We start from the raw sequence: 23,490 nt of genomic DNA on the forward strand, positions 1-23,490 counted from the left end.
GGGAGGATTGGGTGGATGGATGGGTAGATGAATGGGTGGATAGATGAGTGGGTGGATGGGGGATGGGTGGTTGGGTAGGTGGGTGGATGGATGGATGGGTGGGTGGAGAGCTGGATAAGTGGATAGATGCATGGGTGGATGGCTGGATGGATGCATGAGGAGGTAGACGGATGGATGAAAAATTGATGGGTGGGTGGTTTGGTGGAGATATGTATGTATTTATTGCTTATATTAATTCAAACATAATTAGAGACTTTCTCAAAATACTGTCTATAGCTTAAGAATCATTTTGCATTAAACTCTTCTCATCTTGTGGACTATACATTTCGTGAATTGCTCATTCCATTTTTTTACTCAGTAGTATGTTCAGAGAAATATAGTGCTAATACAGATTTCAAAATTATCAAACAAAATCATAATGATTTAAGAGACTTACTATATCTGGCTGAACATAATTTGAGGCCAGGTAAAACCTGGGAGAATTCGCTACACACAGTACATGTTTTAGGGGCACCCTAAAGCCAGCCCCTCAGCCTTGAGGCAGAGGCACAGGGGAACTGCCAAGAAGCCGGCCCTGTGTCTGGCCTTGAGTGGGCGCAAACCGAGATAGCACGTGGCTGTGGTGCTGACTAACAACTGCAAAATTTAGACCTAAGCCAATTCGTTTGGCAATGCCCTATTTCATAGATGAATAAGTGAAGTTTTAGGTACTAGCTCCAAACAGTCCAGTTTTAATATCAACGCCACCACTGCAATCACGACTCGGCATTCTCGGCTGAGAGCCTTCTGCGAGGCACGAGGATAAGTGACAGACCCCCCCCGCAGGCCTGCACCACGGCCCTGTCCTGACTGTCACGGGACCGACCCCCACACCGTAGACCCCCAAGCAGGCCTGCACCACGGCCCTTTCCCGCTCTCTCGCTGGACCGACCCCACACTGTAGACCCCCACGCAGGCCTGCACCACTGCCCTTTCCTGCTCTCTCGCCAGACCGACCCCCACACCGTTTCTGCTTTTGCTCCCCAAATTACTCCTGATGATAACTTGCCTCCTCCAGTCTTGTTCCTTGTTCACTGGCGTCCCTCACTCTAGGGAAGCCCACAGCTTGGTGCTGGGCTAATCCAAGCTGCCAACAGAAAACCAATAAAAAATGAGCTCATGTCTGGCTGCTACAGAATTTTCTTTGCATGCCTCATTCCATCTATGTCTTCTTACAGAGGAGATGCCGGGACCATAAAACTCCGGAATTCCACGTGGATAGCACAATGCATGCCTACTTCCCTAACACACACTTTTCATTTATCACATTTCCTGCACAACTGTATATTCCTGCCTCCCATACATGAGGCACTAACTTCCCAAAACATCTAGCCTGAGAGCTTTCAAAGGAGGAAGAACAGAGACCCAATTCCTATTTGAATGTATGAGGAGACAAAGACACATAAAGGTATTGCAAGATAATTTAACATCATGCAAGCCTTAATGAAAACATAATTATTGATGATGCTTTATTTTCTTAAAGCATTGAGCAACTGCATTACTGTGCAGACTGTCTCTTGTTTGCAATTGCTTTGCCATTACATGGGATTTGGGAAATCCTTTCTGTGCCAGGGAATGCCTTGCCCCATAGTTTTCTCATGGAGTATTTGGAAGGAAACAGATTGTTCAACATGTATGCTTTGCCTTTGAACTTTAGACACATTTGCCTCGTTTGAAATTCTACTGCAGCCTGTTAACACCTGCTGGGTGGTATGACTGGTACCAAGAGAAGACCCTTGTTCCCCCAGCACAGGGGTGGGCTGGGTCTCACCAGGAGCAGCAGAAAGCTCACCATTCCTGAAGGACCAGAGCCGCCCCATCTGTGTTTTTTTGTTTTGTTTTGTTTTTGTTTTTGAGACGGAATCTCGTACCATCACCCAGGCCGCAGTGCAATGGCGTGATCTCAGCTCACTGCAACCTCTGACTCCCAGGTTCAAGCAATTCTCCTGCCTCAGCTTCCTGAGTAGCTGGGATTACAGGTACCTGGCACCATGCCCAGCTTTTTTTTTTTTTTTTTTTTTTTTTTTGTATTTTAGTAGAGACGGGGTTTCACTATGTTGGTCAGGCTGGTCTTGAACTCCTCAGCTTGTGGTCTGCCCACCTCGGCCTCCCAAACTGCTGGGATTACAGGCATGAGCCACTGTGCTCGGCCCCCATCTGTGCTTTCTATTGCAGCTTCGCTCTCATGATGGTTAAGGATTAATGAGCTACACAAACAAATGACTGAATTATTAGTGACTAACATTTAGAAATAGAAGCATTCACCCAAGAGTTAGGACCAAGGCTTTTTCCTGAAGCCTCAGCAGCTTGGCCACAGCCTTTGGTGCTTGCTGTAGGACAGACAGCAAAGGTGAGAACCCCTCCCCCTGAGAGTGCTCCTGGGGCTCCACTGCACAGTCCCCACCATCCCTCAGGGTCTTCTGGGCACCGTGGCTCACTCTGGTTTTGTTTCTTGTTTTGCTTTTGTTTATCTGGATGCTCAGGCTGCTAACTCCCAAAGGCAACTGCCAGCCTTCATACAACTCTAGTTTGCAATCCCAAATGAAATGTAATGCACGCTCATGGGCCAGCATCCGTGGTGGGAGGAGCCGCTGGGTTCTGTAACTGGGGCGGGTTTATATTCCTCCCTGCCCTGGGTTGCAGGTCTCAGTCTTTCCTGCAGGAGGTGAGTCCAGAATAACCTGCCTCACCCATCTGCCCCGAAGCCTCCTGCAATCAGCTCATCCACAGCTTCTCTGACTGGAGAGACACATTCAGCAGAGTGAAGTGATTTTTGTTTGGTCCTGGTGAGAAAAATAAGAATAATGCCAAGCGGGGTATCTAGTATTGGCGGCGTAGGTCATAAGTAAAATGCATATTTTATCACAGTGTTTGGTGTCATTTCAATATCAATCTAACTTGTTCCTGTGTTTACATACTTCTTGGCTTAGACATTATTTTAATAATGTATCTGGAAAGCTACCCTTTATTTGGTGCTAAGTATCTGCACACGCAGAGCATTTAATTCTCACAACTCTGACGTAGACATCGTCTCTACTCCACGGAGGAGCATGCTGAGGCCGGAAATCTGCCCAGGGTCTCACGGCAAGTTGAGAAAAATGGAGTCAAACCCATGTGCCTTTGAATCCAGAGCCTGTCCACTCTTTCATGGAATCATTCCTTCACTCATTCAACAAATAAGCCCCTGTTATGGGCCAGACACTGTTCTAGTCACTGATGACACATAATTGAGCAATAGAGATCGAGGCCCTGCCTTCAAGGAGTGTAGGAGTGTACACTTTCTGGTTCTGGTTTTGCAGAGACGAGGTCTCGCTCTGTTGCCCTGGCTGGTCTCAAACTCCTGGCCTCCAGTGATCCTCCCACTTCAGCCCCCAAAGTACTGTGATTACAGGCATGAGCCACTGCACCCGGCCAGGTGATGAAGATTCAAGTCCTATGGGTGTCACTACAAGAAAGCTCAGAGCTGCCTGGGAAACTCCTCATTACCTGATATCCAGTACCCAAATCCAGCATTTACCCAATGCTTCACACTTGAAGTGCATTGAAAAGTCTAGAGAAAAGAATGGGTTCTTCTTGCCAATCTGATTCCACTAACAGTAGAAATTAGAGTGTTTTTTTCCTAACAACAATGGAATAGTGCAGTTGTCCAGCTAACACGTATTGCAAACCTCCACAGCAGGCACTATTCTAGTTTTTCCTAGAGTCTCTCCAACCCTGTCATGGCCTGACGATCATAGGCATCATTTGTGGGGTCCTTTGTTGAAGAATTGTAAGAGTCTCAAGATGATACCAGCAAAGTATGAACTATGTGTGGAGCCTCTAAGAGCTGGGTCCCAGCCACATGCCCAGGCCACCTGCATCCTTGTGGGGAAACTGAGGCTCAGGAAAATAAGGAACCTGCTGTCCTCCTAAATGGTCACATCATTTTCACACTAGGAAACAAGGCTCCATCAATATTTTAAACACAAATATCTTCAATCAAATCATGGGGTTCATTTAACCTGAGAAATGCCATCCTTCACTCAGAGTATTTGCAAATCCACAGTGGTCTTCCCTTGTTGTCTCATCTTAAAGATGGGATGGAGGAGTTTTGAGGTACTGTGACATTTCCTTGACATTCCTTATTTCCAGGAAAACCTCATGTCGCTGTCTGGAGCCACTGGCTTGCACCTTTGCAATTGCTTGCAGTATTCAGACAGGGTACTGAAGAGGAAGCCTGGGCTCCGTCTGGGAAGGAATTACATAACATGAGGCCCCATTCCCCTCCTTCCTCACTTGGCAAATCCAGACACAGGTGGAACAGGTGGCAACATTGCCAGTGAGGGCCGGAGTCTGCAGGTGGTGGATACGCCACATCGAGATGCAAATGCCATTTACCCAGACCCTCCCCTGGGGCTCCTGGGAGTTTCTCACTGCTGGGGGCTCTTGGCTTTGAGTGGTATTACTAACCCACAGCACTGTCGCTGCAGTTGTTAATCTGCGCTGCCCTGATGTGCGGACAAAATTATCCAGGGCTTCACAGTCATCGAGGCTACTGGGAAAACCCAGGGAATGAAGGACCGTTCTCACCCCTCACAGGATTCCTGCTGCCTACAACGTCTTGGTAAATCTCTTATGCACAGGGACAAGACTAGCAGCAAAAATAATCACAATTCTGCCCCTGGAAACTGAAACATACTTTCCAGAAGTTTCCCTGCAAACCCCAGAGACCCCTCCCACTGGCGGGGGGAGAGGGGCAAGCATGGAGAAGGGGCCGGGGCAGCACTGGGGTCGCTGCAGGATGGAGCAGGCCAGGCATCTCCCGTGCCCTGTGCACAGAGAAGACCCCAACGAGAAGCATCAGGGTTGAGAATTCCCAGGGCTGCCTCTTCGGTAACGACACCGTATTCATCAATCCAGTAAATCACGCAGATGAGAAAGTAAAGGCTTCTCGCACCAGGAGAGCACATGAAGATTGATCACAGAATTGGGCTGCGTGCCCCGAACATCCCGGCAGATCCAGGACCGCACGTGGCTGATGTCGGGGCTCAGCCGAAGCCGTCTGGGAAAGAACTGACACAGAGCCCGTCTCACTGTGGACTGAGGGGGCTCCTGGGAATGTGTCTTTGGCATTCTTTTTCCCGGGAGTGCTGCCCACCTCACCGAGATTCTGCGGAAGGCGGCCTGGCATCAATCACCGCCGCGGCAGACAGCCACGATCGCGTTGTAAAACCCGGCTGCGGTCACTGCGGGTCTGCTGGCATAATTACATCACATGCAAATGCAGTTTTAATGGTCTCTAATGATGTCATAAGAAATAATGGGATTTATTTGACAGCTACATAACCACTAACAAAACATATTCAGCGTAACTAGCACTCCCACAAAACCGCAGGGGAGTCTGAGAGTGGCAGCTCGCGCATCCTGTCCGTCTCTTTCCCTTTCCTGGAACGCTGAGCAGCTCTGAGAACATGCTCTGACAGCAGCACCGCCTGACTGTGTCGGCGCCCGTCAGAGCTGCTCCCCTCCCTGAGACACCAACGAGGCACAGTCCACACCCCCCTCCATCCCTCAAGCTGGTGCATTTGCCAAGTGTGTGCCCGGGGCTGCTGGGCCGGGTGAGGCACAGGACACTGAGGTAAGGCTTGTGTGCTCCACTGCACCTGAGCACACAGGCACACAGGCACCAGAACGCAAGACCCAGGTGTGGGGCAGCCTCCGCCTGGCCAGGACTGGGGACCTTGGAGAAGGTGCTGGACACAGCAAGGATCAGACTTCAGCTCTGATATGTGGGCAGGGGGATCCCGCAGGTGAGGCCACCAGGGAGGCTCCCTGGGGAAGAGGCGGAGAGGTCCAGATTCTCGAAGGCTCTCAGGGACGGGCAGCGGGACTCGGGTTTGACTCTGTAGGAAAGAGGGGGCCGCTGTGTCCTGAGGCGGGAGAAGACTGGAGAATGATATTTACCGAGAACTGCATCTGGCGAAGCCCAGCCTGCTCCCGGAGAGCGGAGAAGCCCGGTGTGCTCAGAATCCATCCTCTGACAGTGAAGGCGGTGGCTGGGAGGGCCAGGCGCAAGGAGCGGGCCAGGCGAGGCCCACCTGCTCTGTGAAGCCAGAGGCTCCCCGAGGCAGCACCTCCTCTGCCCGCCCTGGCCTGGCGTCTGCCAACCCCACCATTTTGCTGAGACTGCGAAGGTGAATGGTATGCTTGGGCTCCATGACTGGAAGAAGGACGTTTATTTCGTGAACACATGAGGCTCCTTACGGGAGAGGAGTGGGAGAGGTGAAGCAAAGCGTGACCAACAAGGAGCTGGGGAGAAAGAGAAAGTAAGGAAGCAGTGGGGGAGGAGAGCGGGGCTGGGGGGAGGGCCGGAGAAGAGAGAAGATGGTAAAAGGTGACAGTGCAGGGTTCCTGGGTCCTCGAGGGGAACCGGGCTACTCAGCCTTGAAGACCTGCTTCTTCTCTGGCTTCATCCCTGGGTTCCACATCCCCAGCTGCCTCCCCTTTCCCCCACCCCCGACATCCTCGGCTGCCTCCCTTCCTCCCCCACATCCCCTCCTGCCTCCCCTTCCCCCCTTCAACATTCCCCAGCTGCCTCCCTTCCTCCCCCAACATCCCTCCTGCCTCCCCCACTTCCCCTCAACATCCCTGGCTGGCCTCCCTTCCTCCCCAAACCATCCCTTCCTGCCTTCCCCTTCCTCCCCTCAACCATCCCCCAGCGCCTCCCTCCTCCCCCCAAATCCCCTCCTGCCTCCCCTTCCTCCCTCAACATCCCCCAGCTGCCTCCCCTCCTCCCCCAAAATCCCTCCCTGCCTCCCCTTCTTCGCCCTCAACATCCCCAGCTGCTTCCCCTTCCTACCCCCCACATCCCTCCTGCCTCCCCTTCCTCCCCACATCCCAGCTGCCTCCCTTCCTCGCCCACATCCCTCCTGCCTCCCCTGTCCTCCCCCCCCATCCCTCCTGCCTCCCCTTCCTCCCCCCACATCCCAGGCTGCCTCGCCTTCCTCCGCTGACATCCCCTTCTTTCCCCCGCTCCCATCAGTGGTCATGCTTCACTTCCTCTCCCCACTCCTCCCTCATAAGGATCGTTGTGTTCATGAAATAAACTCATTCCTTATTTCATTTTATATCTTCCATAGGTTTTGGGGAACAGGCAGTGTTTGGTTACTTGAGTAAGTTATCTGGTAGTGATGTGTGAGATTTTGGTGCAACCATCACCCAAGCAGTGTGCACTGAATCCAATGTGTGGTCTTCTATCCCTCACCCTCCTGCCACCCATTTCCCCAAGCCCCAAAGTCCACTGTGTCATTCTTAAGCCTTAGCATCCTCACAGCTTAGCTCCCACTTATGAGTGAGAACATGCGATGTTTGGTTTTCCATTCCCGAGTTACTTCATTTAGAATAATTGTCCCCAGTTCCATCCAGGTTGATGGGCATTTGGGTTGGTTCCATATTTTTGCAATTGTGAATTGTGCTGCTATAAACATGTGTGCAAGTATTTTTCTCAGATAATGACTTCTTGTCCTCCAGGGAGACACCCAGAAGTGGGATTGCTTGATCAAATGGTAGTTCTACTTTTAGTTCTTGAAGGAATCTCCACACTGTTTTCCATAGCGGCTGTACTAGTTTACATTCCCACCAGCAGGGTAGAAGTGTTCCCTGTTCACCACATCCACACCAGCATCTACTGTTTCTTGATTTTTTGATTATATCCATTCTTGCAGGAGTAAGGTGGTATCACATTGTGGTTTTGATTTGAATTTCCCTGATCATTAGTGATGTTGAGCATTTTTCCATGTGTTTGTTGGCCATTTGTATATCTTCTTTTGAGAATTTTCTATTCATGTCTTTAGCCCATTGTTTGATGGGACTGTTTGTTAATCTTGCTAATATGAGTTCTTTGTAGAGTCTGGATATTAGTCTTTTGTTGGATATATACATCATGAAGATTTTTTCTCACTCTTTGGGCTGTCTGTTTACTGCTGAAAGAAATCATAGATGATGCAAACAAATGGAAACACACCCCATGCTCATGGATGGGTAGAATCAATATTGTGAAAATGACCATACTGCCAAAAGCAATCTACAAATTCAATCCAATCACCATCAAAATGCCACCATCATTCTTCACAGAACCAGAAAAAGACAATCCTAAAATTCTTATGGAACCAAAAAAGAGCCTGCATAGAAAAAGCAAAAAGAATAATCTGGAGGCATCACATTACCTGACTTCAAACTATTCTATAAGGCCATAATCACCAAAACAGCATAGTACTGGTATAAAAATAGGCACATAGACCAATGGAACAGAATAGAGAACCCAGAAAGAAACTCAAATACTTAACAGCCAACTGATCTTCAACAAAGCAAACAAAAACGTAAAGTGGGGAAAGGACACTATTCAAAAATGGTGCTGGGATAATTGGGATAATTTGCAGTCACATGTAGGAGAATAAAACTGGATCCTCATCTCTTCCCTTATCCAAAGATCAACTCAAGATGGATCAAGGACTTAAATCTAAGACCTGAAACCATAAAATTTCTAGAAAACAACGTTGGAAAAACTCTTCTAGACATTGGCTTAGGCAAAGACTTCATGACCAAGAACCCAATAGCAAATGTGACAAAAACAAATATAAATAGCTGGGACTTAATTAAACTAAAAAGTTTCTGCACAGCAAAAGAAACAATCAGCAGAGTAAACTCATTCCTTCTTCCAGTCTTCTAGCCCAAACAATCCCATTGTATATAAAGAGCTCACATCTTCCATCGCACCAAAAGAGTTTAAAACCCAGCTCACCACGAAAGCTATGGAGACTTCAAAAGAAGTCCCACCTTGTGTTTAAAAAAATCTCACTCATGTGTTCCCAGCACAACAGTGCGCCCGTCGGCCTCAGGTCTGCTCCAATCAGTGTGGACAGCAAAGCCCCTGGCCACCCTGACCGTCCAGTTGTTGGCCACGTGGCCAACCGCTCCTCCATGCTTCATTCTGGCCCACTCTATCCCAGGGGATGTTACTGGGGGAGGGCAGAGATGGCCAAAGCAGTGAGCAGAGGCAGGCCCATCTCTGCCCGTCACCACGGTGGGCCCTGAGGTCTCAGTATCTGCTCCCAGTGAGCAGCTATAGAGCTTGTAGCTGACCCTGTGGCCCCTCTCCTATCCTGAGGATGAAGTGGTTCGTCTCCCAAGCCCCAGATCACAAACTGGACCCATGTGGCAGGCACTGAGCCTAGATGCCAGGCAGCCCCTAGCCCACGCCTTCACCCTGGAGCCATGCTGCCGTGTGTGGCAGCCATCGGCAGCAGGGTGGCCGGGAGGGAACCTTCTGAAAACACTGAGCGCCTGTGCGGCCGAGCCACAGCCTGCTGTGTGTGGACGGCCACCACAGAAGGGCTTTGCCAGAGGAAAATACAGTAAACTCAATGCACGCGTCCCGAGCTGGCCCGAGGACGTTTTATTCCAAAGCCACCTCTTGTGACGCCTGCCCTCTGCCCGACTATCTCAGTTATGTGTTAGTGCAATAGCCTCCTCCCTCCCATGGCTCCAGGCCACCCTGCTGCTCGCAGAGGTGCCTCTCACAGTACCCAGGCTGCTGCTTCTCCATGACCCCCAGATGTCCCCGATGACAATCTCACTTTTAACTAAGGAGGCATCCACACCTCCACGCGTTCATCAGTATTGGGGGCCTTGGCAGCAACAGGTGAGTTTCCCAGGGCTGCAGAACCACAGAGTGTGCCCCATGTATTTAATATATGGAGAGAGGCAGGAGGGGGTGTGGGACAGGCACACAGCTTTGCGGGTGTTGGAGGGATGAGGCCTTTGTTGTTCAAGGACTCATTGCATTGTTCAGGACACAGACAGGCCCTGAGGAGCTGATGGTCTGGGGAGAAAGAAATCACATGGCTAATGTGCTGGGGGCCACGGTGCAGGGAAGGCACTGCAGACCTGGGAGGACACGCCCCCAGGACGGCACCTCATGCTCCTCAGCGGCATCAGAGCTGAGTCCTAGACCAGGAGCCTGACGGGACAGGAGCTGGGGCATCAGTGCGTGGGGAACCCCTCCTTGTGAAATAAGCCATCAGCAGGACCCAGTAAGGCCTGGGTGTCCAGACACGCACCTGTCCCTGTCTGATAGCACAAGCAGGTGTGAGCACCTAGAACAAAGGGCCTGTGGTCATCAGCTGCAGTCAGTGTGAGGCTCCCACTCACCACCTTTGGCCTCATCCTTCCTGTGCGTGTGGCCTGGGCCCAGGGTGAGTTCCTGAGTCCTAAAACCAGGTGCCTTCCTGGGGGCCATAGGGAGGGATAGTGCCAAAGATACAGGCCTGGGATGGAATCCTTCGTGGAAAGGAATGCAGTTTGAACCATTCAGGATACTTGATGGCAGGTGGTTCCTTCCAGTTCAAAGTAAGAGGTAAAAAGCCTTAAAATAACAGCAGTAGGGAAAAGAACGTGAAAAGCTCTGCACACAGGTGAGACTCAATGACCATCAGGAAAACTGCACTTTCTGGACTAACATTGCTGTGCCCAGGGAGTGGCGATGTCCGAGGCAGGACCCACTCTCTGGGCCCCGGGAGATTCCCCTTCTCTCCAGCCTCACTTCCCTAGCCTGAGATGTACTCAGAATGTCTGAGGTCATTGGCAGTTCTAGAACCTTCTCTAGCACTGTCCAACTTGTTTGTCTCATGACCTAGGTTTCAAACAGCTCAGCGACAGGGATGAGCGTTCCCCTTCTTACATGTTCTGCTCTGTGCCAGGTCATTGCACGCCCCCACTTGATGTGATGGACATCAACGGTGTCGGAGGTCACAGCACACTACTCTTTGTAACGCCCATGCAGTTAGACCGTCCCACTCAGCCCATAATGGTTAACAGCCTGGACACATTTCCTTCTGGTTCTTAGAGACAGATTTTTTTTTTTTTTTTTTTTTTTTTTTTAAGATGGAATCTTGCTCTGTCGCCCAGGCTGGAGTGCAGTGGTGTGATCTCAGCTCACTGCAAGCTCTGCCTCCCAGGTTCCAGCAATTCTCTGCCTCAGCCTCCCAAGTAGCTAGGATTACAGGCACCCGCCACCACACCTAGCTAATTTTTGTATTTTTAGTAGAGCTGGGATTTCACCATCTTGGCCAGACTGGTCCTGAACTCCTGAACTCGTGATCCACCCGCCTCAGCCTCCCAAAGTGCTGGGATTACAGGCGTGAGCCACTGTGCCCAGCCTAGAGACAGATTTAAGGCAATGGAGCATCAGGGCATCTCTCCCTGAGATTTCTTTTCTGTGCTTCCTCACTATGCCCTCCTCGGAGCAGTCTGAGGCATCAGGAGGCCTGAGGAAGGCCAGGATGAAGACAGTGGAGGTCAGGTGAATCTCAGGCTCAGAGACTTTCGAGAAAGGCCCTGGAAGACACATCAGGATCAACACGACTGAAGAGCAAAGCTACTGCTGTGAAAATCAGGGATTTGCAGATGGATAAAAAAATCATAGATAAGGAAATAGTAAGACACCAAGATCAGCAGCAGGGCCCCTTACAAACTGAAAGAGGAGATGAAGACTACAGGGCTCACCTAGACAGGGACAGAGAGCGGAGAACAGAAGGGAGAAGAGAGAGAGAGAACAGAACGGATGGAGGCCTTGTCAGCAGTGGAGGAGAGCTTGAGGAAGAGCCAACAACCACCCATGATCACAACCATCCCAGCTCCATCTCAAAATCCATCCCAGCTCCATCTCAAAATCCATCCCAGCTCCATCCCCAAATCCATCCCAGTTCCATTCCCAAAAATCCCATCCCAGCCTCCATCCCAAAATCCACCCAGGCTCCATTCCCAAATCCCTCCCAGCTCCATTCCCAAAATCCACCCCCCAGCTGCATCAAACCACCCCAGCTCCATCCCAAAATCCACCCAGCTCCATCTCAAAATCACCCCAGCTCCATCCCCAATCGACCCCAGGCTCCATCCCCAAATCCACCCCAGCCTGCCCATCCCAAAAATCCATCCCAGCTCACCCGCAAAATCCATCCCAGCACCTCCATCCCCAACATCCATCCCAGCCCATCCCAAATCCATCCCAGCTCCATCCCAAAATCACCTCCCAGCTCCATCCCAAAATCCACCCCAGGCTCCATCCCAAATCCGCCCCAGCTCCATCTCAAAATCCACCCCAGCTCCATCCCCAAATCGACCCAGCTCCATCCCCAAATCCAAACCCAGCTGCTCCCAAGAATCCATTCCCAGCTCCATCCCAAATCCACCCCAGCTGCATCCCAAAATCCATTCCAGGGCTCCACCCCAAAATCCATCCAGCCCCTCCATCCCCAAATCCATGCCCAGCCTCCATCCCAAAATCCATCCAGCTCCATCCCCCAAATCCATCCCAGCTCCATCCCCAAATCCATCCCAGATCCATCCCCAAATCCATTCCCAGCTCCATCCCCAAAATCCATCCCAGCCGCATCCAAAATCCATCCCAGCCGCCATCCCAAAATCGCATGCCAGCCCCATCCCAAAATCCTGCCAGCTGGCATCCCAAAATCCATCCAGCCTCCATTCCCAAAATCCATCCCAGCCCTGCATCCCAAAATCCATCCAGCTCCATCCCAAATCCATCCCAGGCTCCATCCCCAAATCCATCCCAGCTCCATCCCCAAAATCCATCCCAGCTCCATTCCCCAAATCCATCCCAGGGGCTCCATCCACAAATCCATCCCAAGCCGCCATGCCCAAAATCCATCCCAGGGCCCGCATCCCAAAATTCGCATGCAGGGCCCCATCCCAAAATCCATGCAGCTGCATCCCAAGAATCCATCCCAGCTCCATCCCCAAATCCATCCCAGATCCATCCCAAAATCCATTCCCAGCTGCATCCCAAATCCATCCCAGGCCTCCATCCCCAAACCATCCAGGCTTCCATCCCCAAATCATCCCAGCTGCATCCCAAAATCCATCCCAGCCCTCCAATCCCCCAAATCCATTGGCCAGGCTCGCATCCCCAAATCCATGCCAGCTCCATCCCCAAATCCATCCCAGCTCCATTCAACCAATCCATGCCAGGCTCCATCCCAAAATCCAATTCCAGCTCCATCCCAAATCCCATCCCAGCTCCATTCCCCAAATTCCATGCAGCCTCCATCCCCAAATCCATGCCAGCTCCATCCCCCAAATCCATGCCTAGCCTCCATCCCCAAATCCATGTCGTGCCAGCCTCCATCCCAAAATCCATTCCAGCTCCATCCCCAACTTCCATGCCAGGCTCCATCCCCAAATCCATTGTCCCAGGCTGCCATCCCAAAATCCATTCCCATCCTCCATCCCCCAAATCCATGCCAGCTCATCCCCAAATCCATCCAGCTCCTCCAAAATCCATGCCAGCTGCATCCCAAAATCCATGCCAGCTCCATCCCCAAATCCATCCCAGCTCCATCCCTCAAATCCATCCCAGCTGTCAATCCCAAATCACATCCCAGGCTACATCCCAAAAATCCCATCCCAGACTCCATCCCAAAATCCATTCCCCAGCTCCATCCCCAAATCACATGCCACAGCCTCCATCCCAAATCCATCCAGCCTCCATCACACAAAATCACATGCCAGCTCCATCCCCAAATCCATCCCAGCATTCCATCCCCAAATCCATGCCGCTCATCCCCAAATCACATCCCGCTCCATCCCCACAATCCACATCCCCAGCTTCCATCCACAATCCAATGGCCAGCTCCATCCCCCAACATCACAACTCCCGAGCTCCATCCCAAGAATCCTCATGCCAGCTGCATCCCAAAATTCCATCCCAGGCTCCATCCACAAATCCATGCCAGCCTCCGATCCCAATAAATCCATCCCAGTTCCATCCCAAAATCCATCCCAGCTCCATCCAGCACCAACCACAGCTCCATCCTCAGTTCCACCCTCAGCTCCATGATAACTCCATCCCAACTCCACTGGGGAGCCTGCATCAACCATCCTAGGGCTCCATTCCTCAGCCTCCTTCCCAACTCCACTGCGGCTTCATCCAACTCCATCACAGCTCCATTCTCAGCTTTATCTCGACTCCACTACGCTCCATCAAACTCAATCCTAGCTTCACTCTCATCCCAGCCTCCATCCCAACCTCCCACTCAGCTACATCAAATTCCATCCCAGTTCTACCCCAGGTTACACCCAAGGCTTCATCCCCAGGCCCCTCCATGAACCTCCATCCAGCCCTCCATTCCTACTCCATCCCAGGCCGCTCACATCCCAAGCTGAACCAAGTTCCATAGGCTATTCATCCAGATTCATAAACTCTATCCCGAGACCATGGACCTTCCATCCAGCTCCATCCATCTCCATTCTCCATCCCACAGATCCATCCCAAGCTCTATCGTCTCCATCAGATCCATCCCAGATGCATGCCCTGCTCTATCCACATACCTCCATCAGTTTCCATCTAGCGCCATCTTTACTTCACTTGCAGCCCATCCCAGCTCCACTGCAGCTCCAATTCCAGCTCTATCCAGGCGTCCAGCTCTATTCTGCCAGCTGCATCCAGCTCCATCCCATGTCACAGACTCTTATCCCCAGGCTGCATCCAGCTCCCATCCCAGCTCCAACCAGTTCCATCCCCTTCCTCCATCCAGCTCCACTGACCTCCATCCCTATCTCTCTTCTGTTTTATTCCCAGCCCTTCCATCTCCCATTCCAACTCCATCCAGCTCGTATCCTAGTTCATCACTGCTCCATTTAGCTCCATCCATGGCTCTGTCCTCATATTCAGCTTCTTTCTGAGCTTCATCCCACCTCCATTTCCAGTTCCTTCCCTGATCTATCTTAGCTCCATCCCAGTCCATCCCAGCCCCATCCAGGCCTATCCTCAGCTCCATCTAGCTTCCCCCAGCTCCATTTCTGCTCTGTCTCATTTTTATCCTTACGCCTTCCACGTGGCATCTCCAGCTCCTTTCTGAGCTTCATCCCAGCTCATCCCCCTCTCTATCGAGTTCTATCCCAATCTCCATCTCTGCTCCCTCCCAGCTCCAGCCTAGTTTCCTCCAAACCTCCACCATCACCTCCATCCTTGACTCCAGCTTCTTTCTTAGCTCCCTCCCTGCCTCCACACACACACCTCTGTGTGTCATCTGGAAGAAGCCATTTCCACCTTTTCTGAGTCACTGTTTATCACTACTCAAAAGTGTGCCACTGTGGGAATCCCGAAAACACTGATAAAGAGGATGTCTCCAAGGGCTGATGAAATGAGCCTCTCCATACAGACACCTGCTGTGGGGTCTGCCCTTGGGATATAACCCTGCCACACTACCTGCGCCCTGGGGTGATGAAATGAGCCTCTCCACACAGACACCTGCTGTGAGGTCTGCCCTTGGGGATATAACCCTGCCACACTACCTGTGCCCCGCTCCCCAAAGGTGATAGAGTGCCTGTTACATGATTTTCACTAGTGTCCCAGGTCACAGGTTCACAGAAGATTAATCCTTGAATAATCACTAAAGATCAAGTAGGCGAACCCCTCTAATTTTCAAAATATAAAACTATGGCCCAGAGAGGAAAAGTCGCTTCCCTGGGATCCCATAAAACCAGATTATCGAATTCTCCTTCAGCATAAAGAGGAACATTTTAAGATCCTGGAAGCATCTCAGTTCTTTCGGGTCTTGGGAGCTTCTTCTATTTTCAACTTCTGTGAAATCTGTCCTGTGTGGTTTCCCAGGAGTTAATATTTCTTCCCTAGGAACCCAAAACACTGACTGAGAGCTACCTCACAAGAAACCAAGGTGGTGCCAACACACACGCTTGTCTCTGTTCTCACATACACCTAAGGGGCCACATGCCCCACATTGCTACTGCCCCCCTTCTCTTCCCTTACCTCCATCTCCTGATCCCATCAGAAACCGGGACCTTGCTGTCCACTGTACATTAAGGTTATGGCATCTACACCTACCGAGATCTGTCCCCTAAGTCACCGGGACAGCACCCCATAGAAGTCATCCAGGTACCTGAAACAAACCTGTCTGTCAATCAAACCCATTAGGAAGCTCCCTCAAACACTCTCCCTTCCTAAGTCCCTGGTGTGCTGAAAGCCACCCCATACATTTCCAGTACCCTCAGTCACACCAGAAGTTAAAACACTGAAGTATTTCCTACCAGGTGGGAAACAGCTGCAGCCCCTGCCTACCTGCCACCTCCAGAACTCCAGGGGCCCCAACATCCCAGGCCACTCTGGGAACCAGAGGCCCTCCCTGTGGTGAGCCACAGGGAAAATGCCTGACTGCCCAGGGGCCACCAGGACTTCAGCCTGAGGCCCCGCCTGCCTGGGTTTCCACGGGCAGGCGTCACACTGTGCAGGTCAACACACACTTTGCACTCAGATCTACCCTCATCCCTGAAGCTGCCTTTCTACAATTCTTCAAATCCTGTCTCCCAGGCAGAAGTCACTCAGTGGTCACCCACTGCACTCAACGCTGTACCTGCTCTCTTCCCTCACCTGTATCTCCTCGTGTCCCCTGCCCACAGCAGCCCATGAACATGTCCCCTCTCATGTGGATATCTGCATCTGCCCTGCACCTGCCCCCCTCTCACACATGGATCCCTGCCCACAGCAGGCCCATGCAACTGCCCTCTCTCTCACTTGGATCTGGGAAAGTCCCCAGCCCACTGCAGCCTGGTGCATCTGCCTCCTCTCACACATGGATCCCTGCACATCCCCTGCCCACTGCAGTCTGGTGTACCTGCCCCCTCTCTCACCTGGATCTCTGCACCTCTGCTGCCTACTGCAGGCCCATACTCCTGCCCCCTAAACACCTGCATCTTAGCATGGCCCCTTCCACTGCATTCACCCTGCGCCTGGTCCCACTCTACCCTGGATCTCTGCAAACCACCTGCCCACTGTAGCCCCAAATAGCAAACCACCTGCCCACTGTAGCCCCAAGTACATGCCCCTTTGCTCACCTGGATGTCTGCACAAACCTGCCAATTAAAGCCCCATGCACCTCTCACCTGGATCTCTGCAGCCCACTTGCCCACTATAGCCCCATGAACAGCAACCCCCCACACCAGGATCTCTGTGCTGTCATTGAGACCACACCTGCCTGGCACTTGCTCCCTCCCTCACCTTCCCCAGGTGGCTTCAGGGCTGCTCTCTCTCAGCTCTAGTCAGACTGTCTCCCTGTGTTCACCCTATAGGGTCCTCTCACTGTACATACCGGGCCCTAAATGGCCTCTCTGTCCCTGCTGAGCAGTCCTATCTGGCCTGCCCACCAGACCACCCCATTTCAAGGAAACCCCCAGCATGTATGGGGCCCCCCGTGTCCCTCCACGTCTTTCCTGTCCATAGACATTTCCTTGAACATGCTCATTGCCTGTGTCTGTGCCCTGGGAATGGTGTGGGCAGCAGTGAGCAGTCCGGAGTTGCATGTCGCATGTCGCTCTGGGACACCTCCATGTGCCGTTCAGATTTCTACTTCTAGAAGCTTCTGGTACCAGGCTGGCTGGAGTGCTTCTCATGCATGTCCCCTAGTGCCCTCCATGCTAATGATCCATACACTCTTCTGTCTTTTGCTGATAAATGGCAGATTTGAGGCAGGGCCCATGTGTCTCAAAGGTAATGCCCAGCTCCTGGTGTGAGGCTGGGTTGTCGCAGGTGCCCAGTGAGCATCTGCTGTGAGGAACCACTGAGCGAACAAGGTCACCCCTGTATGAAGGGGCCAGTGAGTGAACGAGGTCACTCCTGTGTGAAGAGTCAGCGAGTGAATGACATCACCCATGTGTGAGGGAACCAGTGAGTGAATGACGTCATTCTGTGTGAAGGAGTCAGTGAGGGAATGAGGTCACCCCTATATGAGGGAGCCAGTGAGTGAATGATGTCACCCCTGTGTGAAGGAGCCAGTGAGTGATGTCACCCCTGTGTGAAGAGTCAGTTAGTGAATGACATCACCACTGTGTGAAGGAGCCAGTGAGTGAATGACATCACCCTTGTGTGAAGAGTGAGTGAATGACATCACCCTGTGTGAAAGAGACAATGAGTGAATGACATAACCTGTGCGAAGAGTCAGTAAGTCCCCCCATGTGAAGGACTCAGTAAGTGAATGACATCATCCTGTGTGAAGAGTCAGTGAGTGAATGACATCTCCCACTGTGTGAAGAGTCAGTGAGTGAATGACGTCATCCCTGTGTGAAGGAGCCAGTGAGTGAATGACGTCATCCCTGTGTGATGAGTTAGTGAGTGAATGACATCATCCCTGTGTGAAGAGTCAGTGAGTGAACAACACGTGTAGGCAGGTGCCCCTCGATCTACAGGCAGGTGGGCACATAGCCTGGGCGGGCCTCTTGTCTCAGGTCCTCCGTGGATGTCACTCTACCCTCCCTCTTCTCTCTGACCTTCTCTCCACACCCGGCTGTGCCCTGTGGGAGCTCCTGCAGCTTCTGCACTCAGCCATCTCTGCTCCAAGATTCACATATGCACGCCTGGTTCCTCCTCAAGCACTTGTCGTGAGACAGGAAAGAGGCTGCCCCTGTGTGTACTCAAACGCCAGCCCTGCATGCCTCGTGCCCACAACTCTCTAAACCAGGTCACGCTGAGACCAGGGCCATGCCTGCTGCGGGAGCTGCAGAGGCTCGGGATCCAAAGCCAGGTCTCTGCAGGGCAGCACGTTTTCCTGACAGCCAGGGACAGGGCCATGTCCACAGCAGGTGCTCATGAATGCGGCCACAGCATTCTCTGGAGTGGGCCATCCAGAGGCTCCCACACGTTGGCACAGGGCATGTGCAGAATGTTCTAGAGCCTTGGGTGGTTCCAGCACCACAGGTTTGACACTTGGCTGCAGCGACAATGTCCTTCAGGAGATTTTCATCCTTCCCCTTAAACACTGGTTTCCACTGCCTCTAAATACCTTAACAAAGCTGCTGAAATCACCTTTTCACTTCTCTAAACAGGTTTCCTCATGTAATTAACAAGAGCCACGGGCTCGCAGCTCCTTCCCTCCCATCCAGTCTCTGTGTCTGAGCAACAGGAGCCAAACAGGAACCCAGGGCCCCGGACTTACTCCACGTCGGCAAACACGCTGCTGGGCATCTGCAGGAGGCGGGCGACGTCCTCCACCAGCTGCCTTCCTTCCTCGGGGCGCAGGGGGCTGCAGACGACAACAGGAATGGGGAGCAGTCACCACAGAGCCAGCAGTCCTGGAGAACTAAAGCCCGGTGGCCCCACAGCCCCGCTCCCTGGTCCCCACACACACCCTGCTCTCCTGGCCCGGGGTCAGCTGCCCCCTCAGGCACGAGGGGTCACCTGAGTTTTCAGCAACCAGACAAATAGTGCAGTGTGGACGGGGCTGTGGGAAGCGCAAGTGGCTCACCGTGCGGAGACTGGCTCCTCTCGGCCTTCAGTAAAAATACAATAAAGGGGAGAAGGCAGAAGGGACGGGCAGGTGTGGCGGATGCTGGGACTCTGACTGCGGACGGGGCAGACCCATGGAGAAAGCACCTGTTTTTAATGGGCTCTGATGTGAACCAGGCCCCAATGAGGGGCGATTTAACCACCCAGTGGAAGGGTGAGCGTGGAAACCAGGCAGCCAGCCCACTGGCAGCAACTCAGGGCAGCAGGCAGGGGCAGTCGCGGAAGCCACTGTGGCCGCAGACTCCCCATAAGGCCACCTGGCTGGGGACCTGTTCTGTCAAGAGGCCCGAGTGACTCATCCTGAAGGCTAACATTCAGGTTGAAAGTCATGAGTTGCCTGTGAAATCCTGTTAGTACCACTTTAACGGAGTATTAGGTTACACTGTTATGTAAAAGCATGTTGTACCACAAAGGCTTTCACCCCAGCAGACAGAAACGCCTGCATTCCTCATCCAGTGAGCATGCAGGATGCCAGCAGGGCGCCAGGAGCTGCTTCCTAATGCAGCAATGAACAGCAAGACCAGTCCTGCTCTCAAGGGGTTCACGTTCTAGAGATGCTGTAGAAATCGACCGTACTACGATGGGTTGAATTATGTCACCTAAAAATTCATATGTTGAAATCCTAAAACCCAAATGTGAACTGATTTGGAAATAGGGCTATCACAGATTTAGTTAAGCTGGGGTCAATAGGGTGAACCCTAAGCCAATATCACTGGTGTCCATATGAAAGGCGGGTTCAGACTCAGAGACAAACACACACAGCGCAGGGTGGCCTGAAGACGCGGGAGAAAAGCCCAACAAGCCGAGGTCCTCTCAGGCCAGTGGCAACAGGGGCGAGGCCAGGAGCAGACCCTCCTCAGCCTCGGGGGAACCAGCCCTGCCCGCACCTGGGTCTTGGACTTCCAGCCTCCAGGACGGGGAGAAGTGTGTGCCAGCAGCCCAGGCAGACTAGCTCCTGTCAGCTGACAGTGAGTTCTCTGGGGGAGACAGCTGGGTAGAGAAGTGGCATGCAGGGCTGGGGAGGGAAGGGCACAGAGGAGAGACTGTCTTGTAAAGTGGGCTGTAGGAGGCCTCTCCAGTGGGGCCCTGTTTGAACAGAGGCGAGAGAGCTGGAAACAGAGTAGCAGACAGTGAGCAGAGAAGGCGAGGGGGCCGCGGTGCCCCATGGTGAGGAGGTGAAGTCACAGAGCATCTGGGTAGGCTTTGGCTACTGCACCAAGCACTTCTCCCTGCACATGGGCACAAGTTCTCACTCCACAAGCAGATTCTACCTTGGCATTAACTGCATGAATGAATGAACACAAAAATGTCAAAAACAGCAAAAGTCCAACAGTTTTAAAATCATTAAAATGTAAACTATAAAATGAACCCCACTCAATTTACAAAGTTTCTGTAAAACTAAAGTAAAGCAGGAATGAGTTTTGGGAAGATGGTGAGTAGGAAACACCGGGAATCTGTCTCCCACCTGAAAACATTGTGCTAGTAGGATCTGTCTGATGTAACCGATCGTTGAACTCTGAAGCCTAATGAAGGCCTCCAACTTCTAGGGGAAGGTCTGGATACACCTTGCAGTCAATGTCAGCTTTCATCACAGTAGGAGCTACCCCTACCTCACCTCCAGCCCTATGGCAAGTAGCTGTGCACATGTTCCTGGAGCAGCCTGCACACACTGGCAGGAGCCAGAACAGGCAATACAGATGTTGTCCTCCAAATATTGTGAATCTGTAATCTCACTGCTGATTGCTGCTTCTCATCACAGAGGTGCAGACAAGGAGGAAGGCACCATTGTTTGGCCACCTCCTCGTTGTTGCTGCTCCTCCCCCTCTGGCCAAAGTGACTTACAGGGGATTTAAAATGCTAACAGCCATTTTTTCCACCTTCATTTTTCCCTTTTTCCACTTTTGGGAGCCATAAATTAAAGACAAGAATATTCAAAAGTAACTGAATATACAGATAAAATTAGAAAGTCACCACACATGCTCAGGGAAAGGCTCAGACAAGACCATAAGTTTACACCTCAGGCTGATCCTTGGCACAGAAACAGCCTACAACAAATTTAAAAGAAAGACAAACAAAAAATAGCAAACCTATGGAAAGACAATCTGATTTCCAGAGTCAGATTAAAATTTTGAGTTTTCAACAAAAAATTGCAAGGCATATAAAGAAACAAGAAACTACAGCCCATTCAAAGGAAAAAGGTAAGTCAACAATAACTGTCTCTAAAAAAAGACCTGATGGCAGATGTACTAGGCAAAGACTTTAAAACAATTGTCATAAAAATGCTTGAAGAACTAAAGAAAGATGTAAAAAAGTAAAAAAAAAAAAAAAACATGTATGAAAAATGAAAATGTCAAAGAGAAAACCTAAAATATAAAATAAATTCTGAAGCTCAAAATACAATAGCTGAAATTAAAAAGTTCACTAGATAGATTCAAAGGCAGATTTGAGCAAGAAAACTAAAGAATCAGTGAACTTGAAGACAGGACAATGGAAATTATTGAGTCTAAGAAATAAAAAGAAAAAAAGATTGAAGAAAAGTGACAAAATCCTAAGTGACATGTGGGACACCACCAAGAGAATCAGTATATGAATTGTGAGAGGAAATTGTGCCAAGAAGAAAAAAAAAAGAGATAAAGGGGCAGAGAAAATACTTGAAGAACAATACCTGAAAACTTCCCAAGTTTGATGAAAGACGTGGATATAAACATCTGAGAAGCTCAATGAACTCCAAGTAAAATTAACTCAAAGAGACACATTTTAACTAAATTTTTTGTTTGTTTGTTTGTTTGTTTTTGGGACAGAGTCTTGCTCTGTCACCCAGGCTGGAGTGCTGTGGCCGGATCTCAGCTCACTGCAAGTTCCGCCTCCTGGGTTTACATCATTCTCTTGCCTCAGCCTCCCCAGTAGTTGGGACTACAGGCGCCGGCCACCTCGCCCGGATAGTTTTTTTGTATTTTTTAGTAGAGAATGGGATTTCACTGTGTTAGCCAGGATGGTCTCGATCTCCTGACCTCATGATCTGCCCGTCTCAGCCTCCCAAAGTGCTGGGATTACAGGCTTGAGCCACCACGCCCGGCTTTAACTAAATTTTTAGAAGACAAGGGCAAACGGAGAATCCTCCTCTTACATTTGAAAGCAGCAAGAAAGAAGCAGTTCATCACACACCAGAGTTTCCAAATATTATCAGCAGAAACTTGGCAGAACAGAAAGCAGTGAACAAGTATATTCCAAGTGCTACAGAAAAAAAAAAACCTGTGAAACAAGAATCATATATCCAACAAAATTGCACTTCAAAAGTGAAGAAGAAATTAAGACATTCTTAGATAAACCAAAGCTGAGAGAGTTTGTTATCAGTAGACCTGCCCTGCAAGCAATATTCCAAGAAGACTTGCAGGATGAAATGAAAGGACACTGGACAATAACTCAAAGCCATATAAAAAATTACAATCTCAATAAAGGCAAATATATGGTGAATTATAAAAGATAGTGTTACTGTAACAGTGGTTTGTAACTCCTTTTAGTTCTCTACGTGATTTAAGAGACTAGTATATATCTTAAAAACTATTACTAGATAAAACTAATATTATTATAACTTTGGTTTGTAACTCCACAGTTTGTTTTCTACATAATTTAAGAAATGAATAAATTTTAAACAATTATTAGTTCATAACCTGGGACATGCAATGTATAAGGATGCAATTTTGTGATATCAATAGCCAAAAAAGGTGGGTAAATAGCTGTAAAGGAGCATAACTTTTTTATGTTATTGAAGTCAACCTGGTATAAATTCAAGTTGGTGTTGTAATTTTCAGATTTTAAATCTAATCCTCTGTGATAAACACAAAGAAAATAGCTATAAAATATGTACAAAAAGAGATAAGGAATTTAGGCATTTAATTTTTAAAAATCTACTAAACACAAAAGAAGATAGTAATGCAGAAAATCAGTGGCAAAAAATCCATAATGCACATAGAAAACAAATATTCAAATGACAGAAGTCCCTCCTCATCATTAATTACTTTAAATGTAAATAGGTTAAATTCTCCAATCAAAAGACAGATACTAGCAAAATATGATATTCCACAGATCTTTTTTTTTTT

The 23,490-nt window shown here is 50.3% G+C and overlaps 1 protein-coding gene across 1 annotated transcript in view; it reads right to left on the bottom strand.

Moving 5' to 3' along the window:
• PTPRN2 (protein tyrosine phosphatase receptor type N2) overlaps positions 1-23,490 on the bottom strand; it is a 719,533-nt gene that overhangs the window by 477,648 nt on the left and 218,395 nt on the right. Inside the window, exon 9 of the mRNA XM_017861671.1 lies at positions 19,041-19,127. Coding sequence (XP_017717160.1) covers positions 19,041-19,127 — 87 coding nt within the window. The remainder of the gene's footprint in view (positions 1-19,040; positions 19,128-23,490) is intronic.

Source organism: Rhinopithecus bieti, unplaced genomic scaffold, assembly GCF_001698545.2.
Source record: "Rhinopithecus bieti isolate Rb0 unplaced genomic scaffold, ASM169854v2 scaffold_60909, whole genome shotgun sequence".
Classification (NCBI taxonomy): Eukaryota; Metazoa; Chordata; class Mammalia; order Primates; family Cercopithecidae; genus Rhinopithecus; species Rhinopithecus bieti.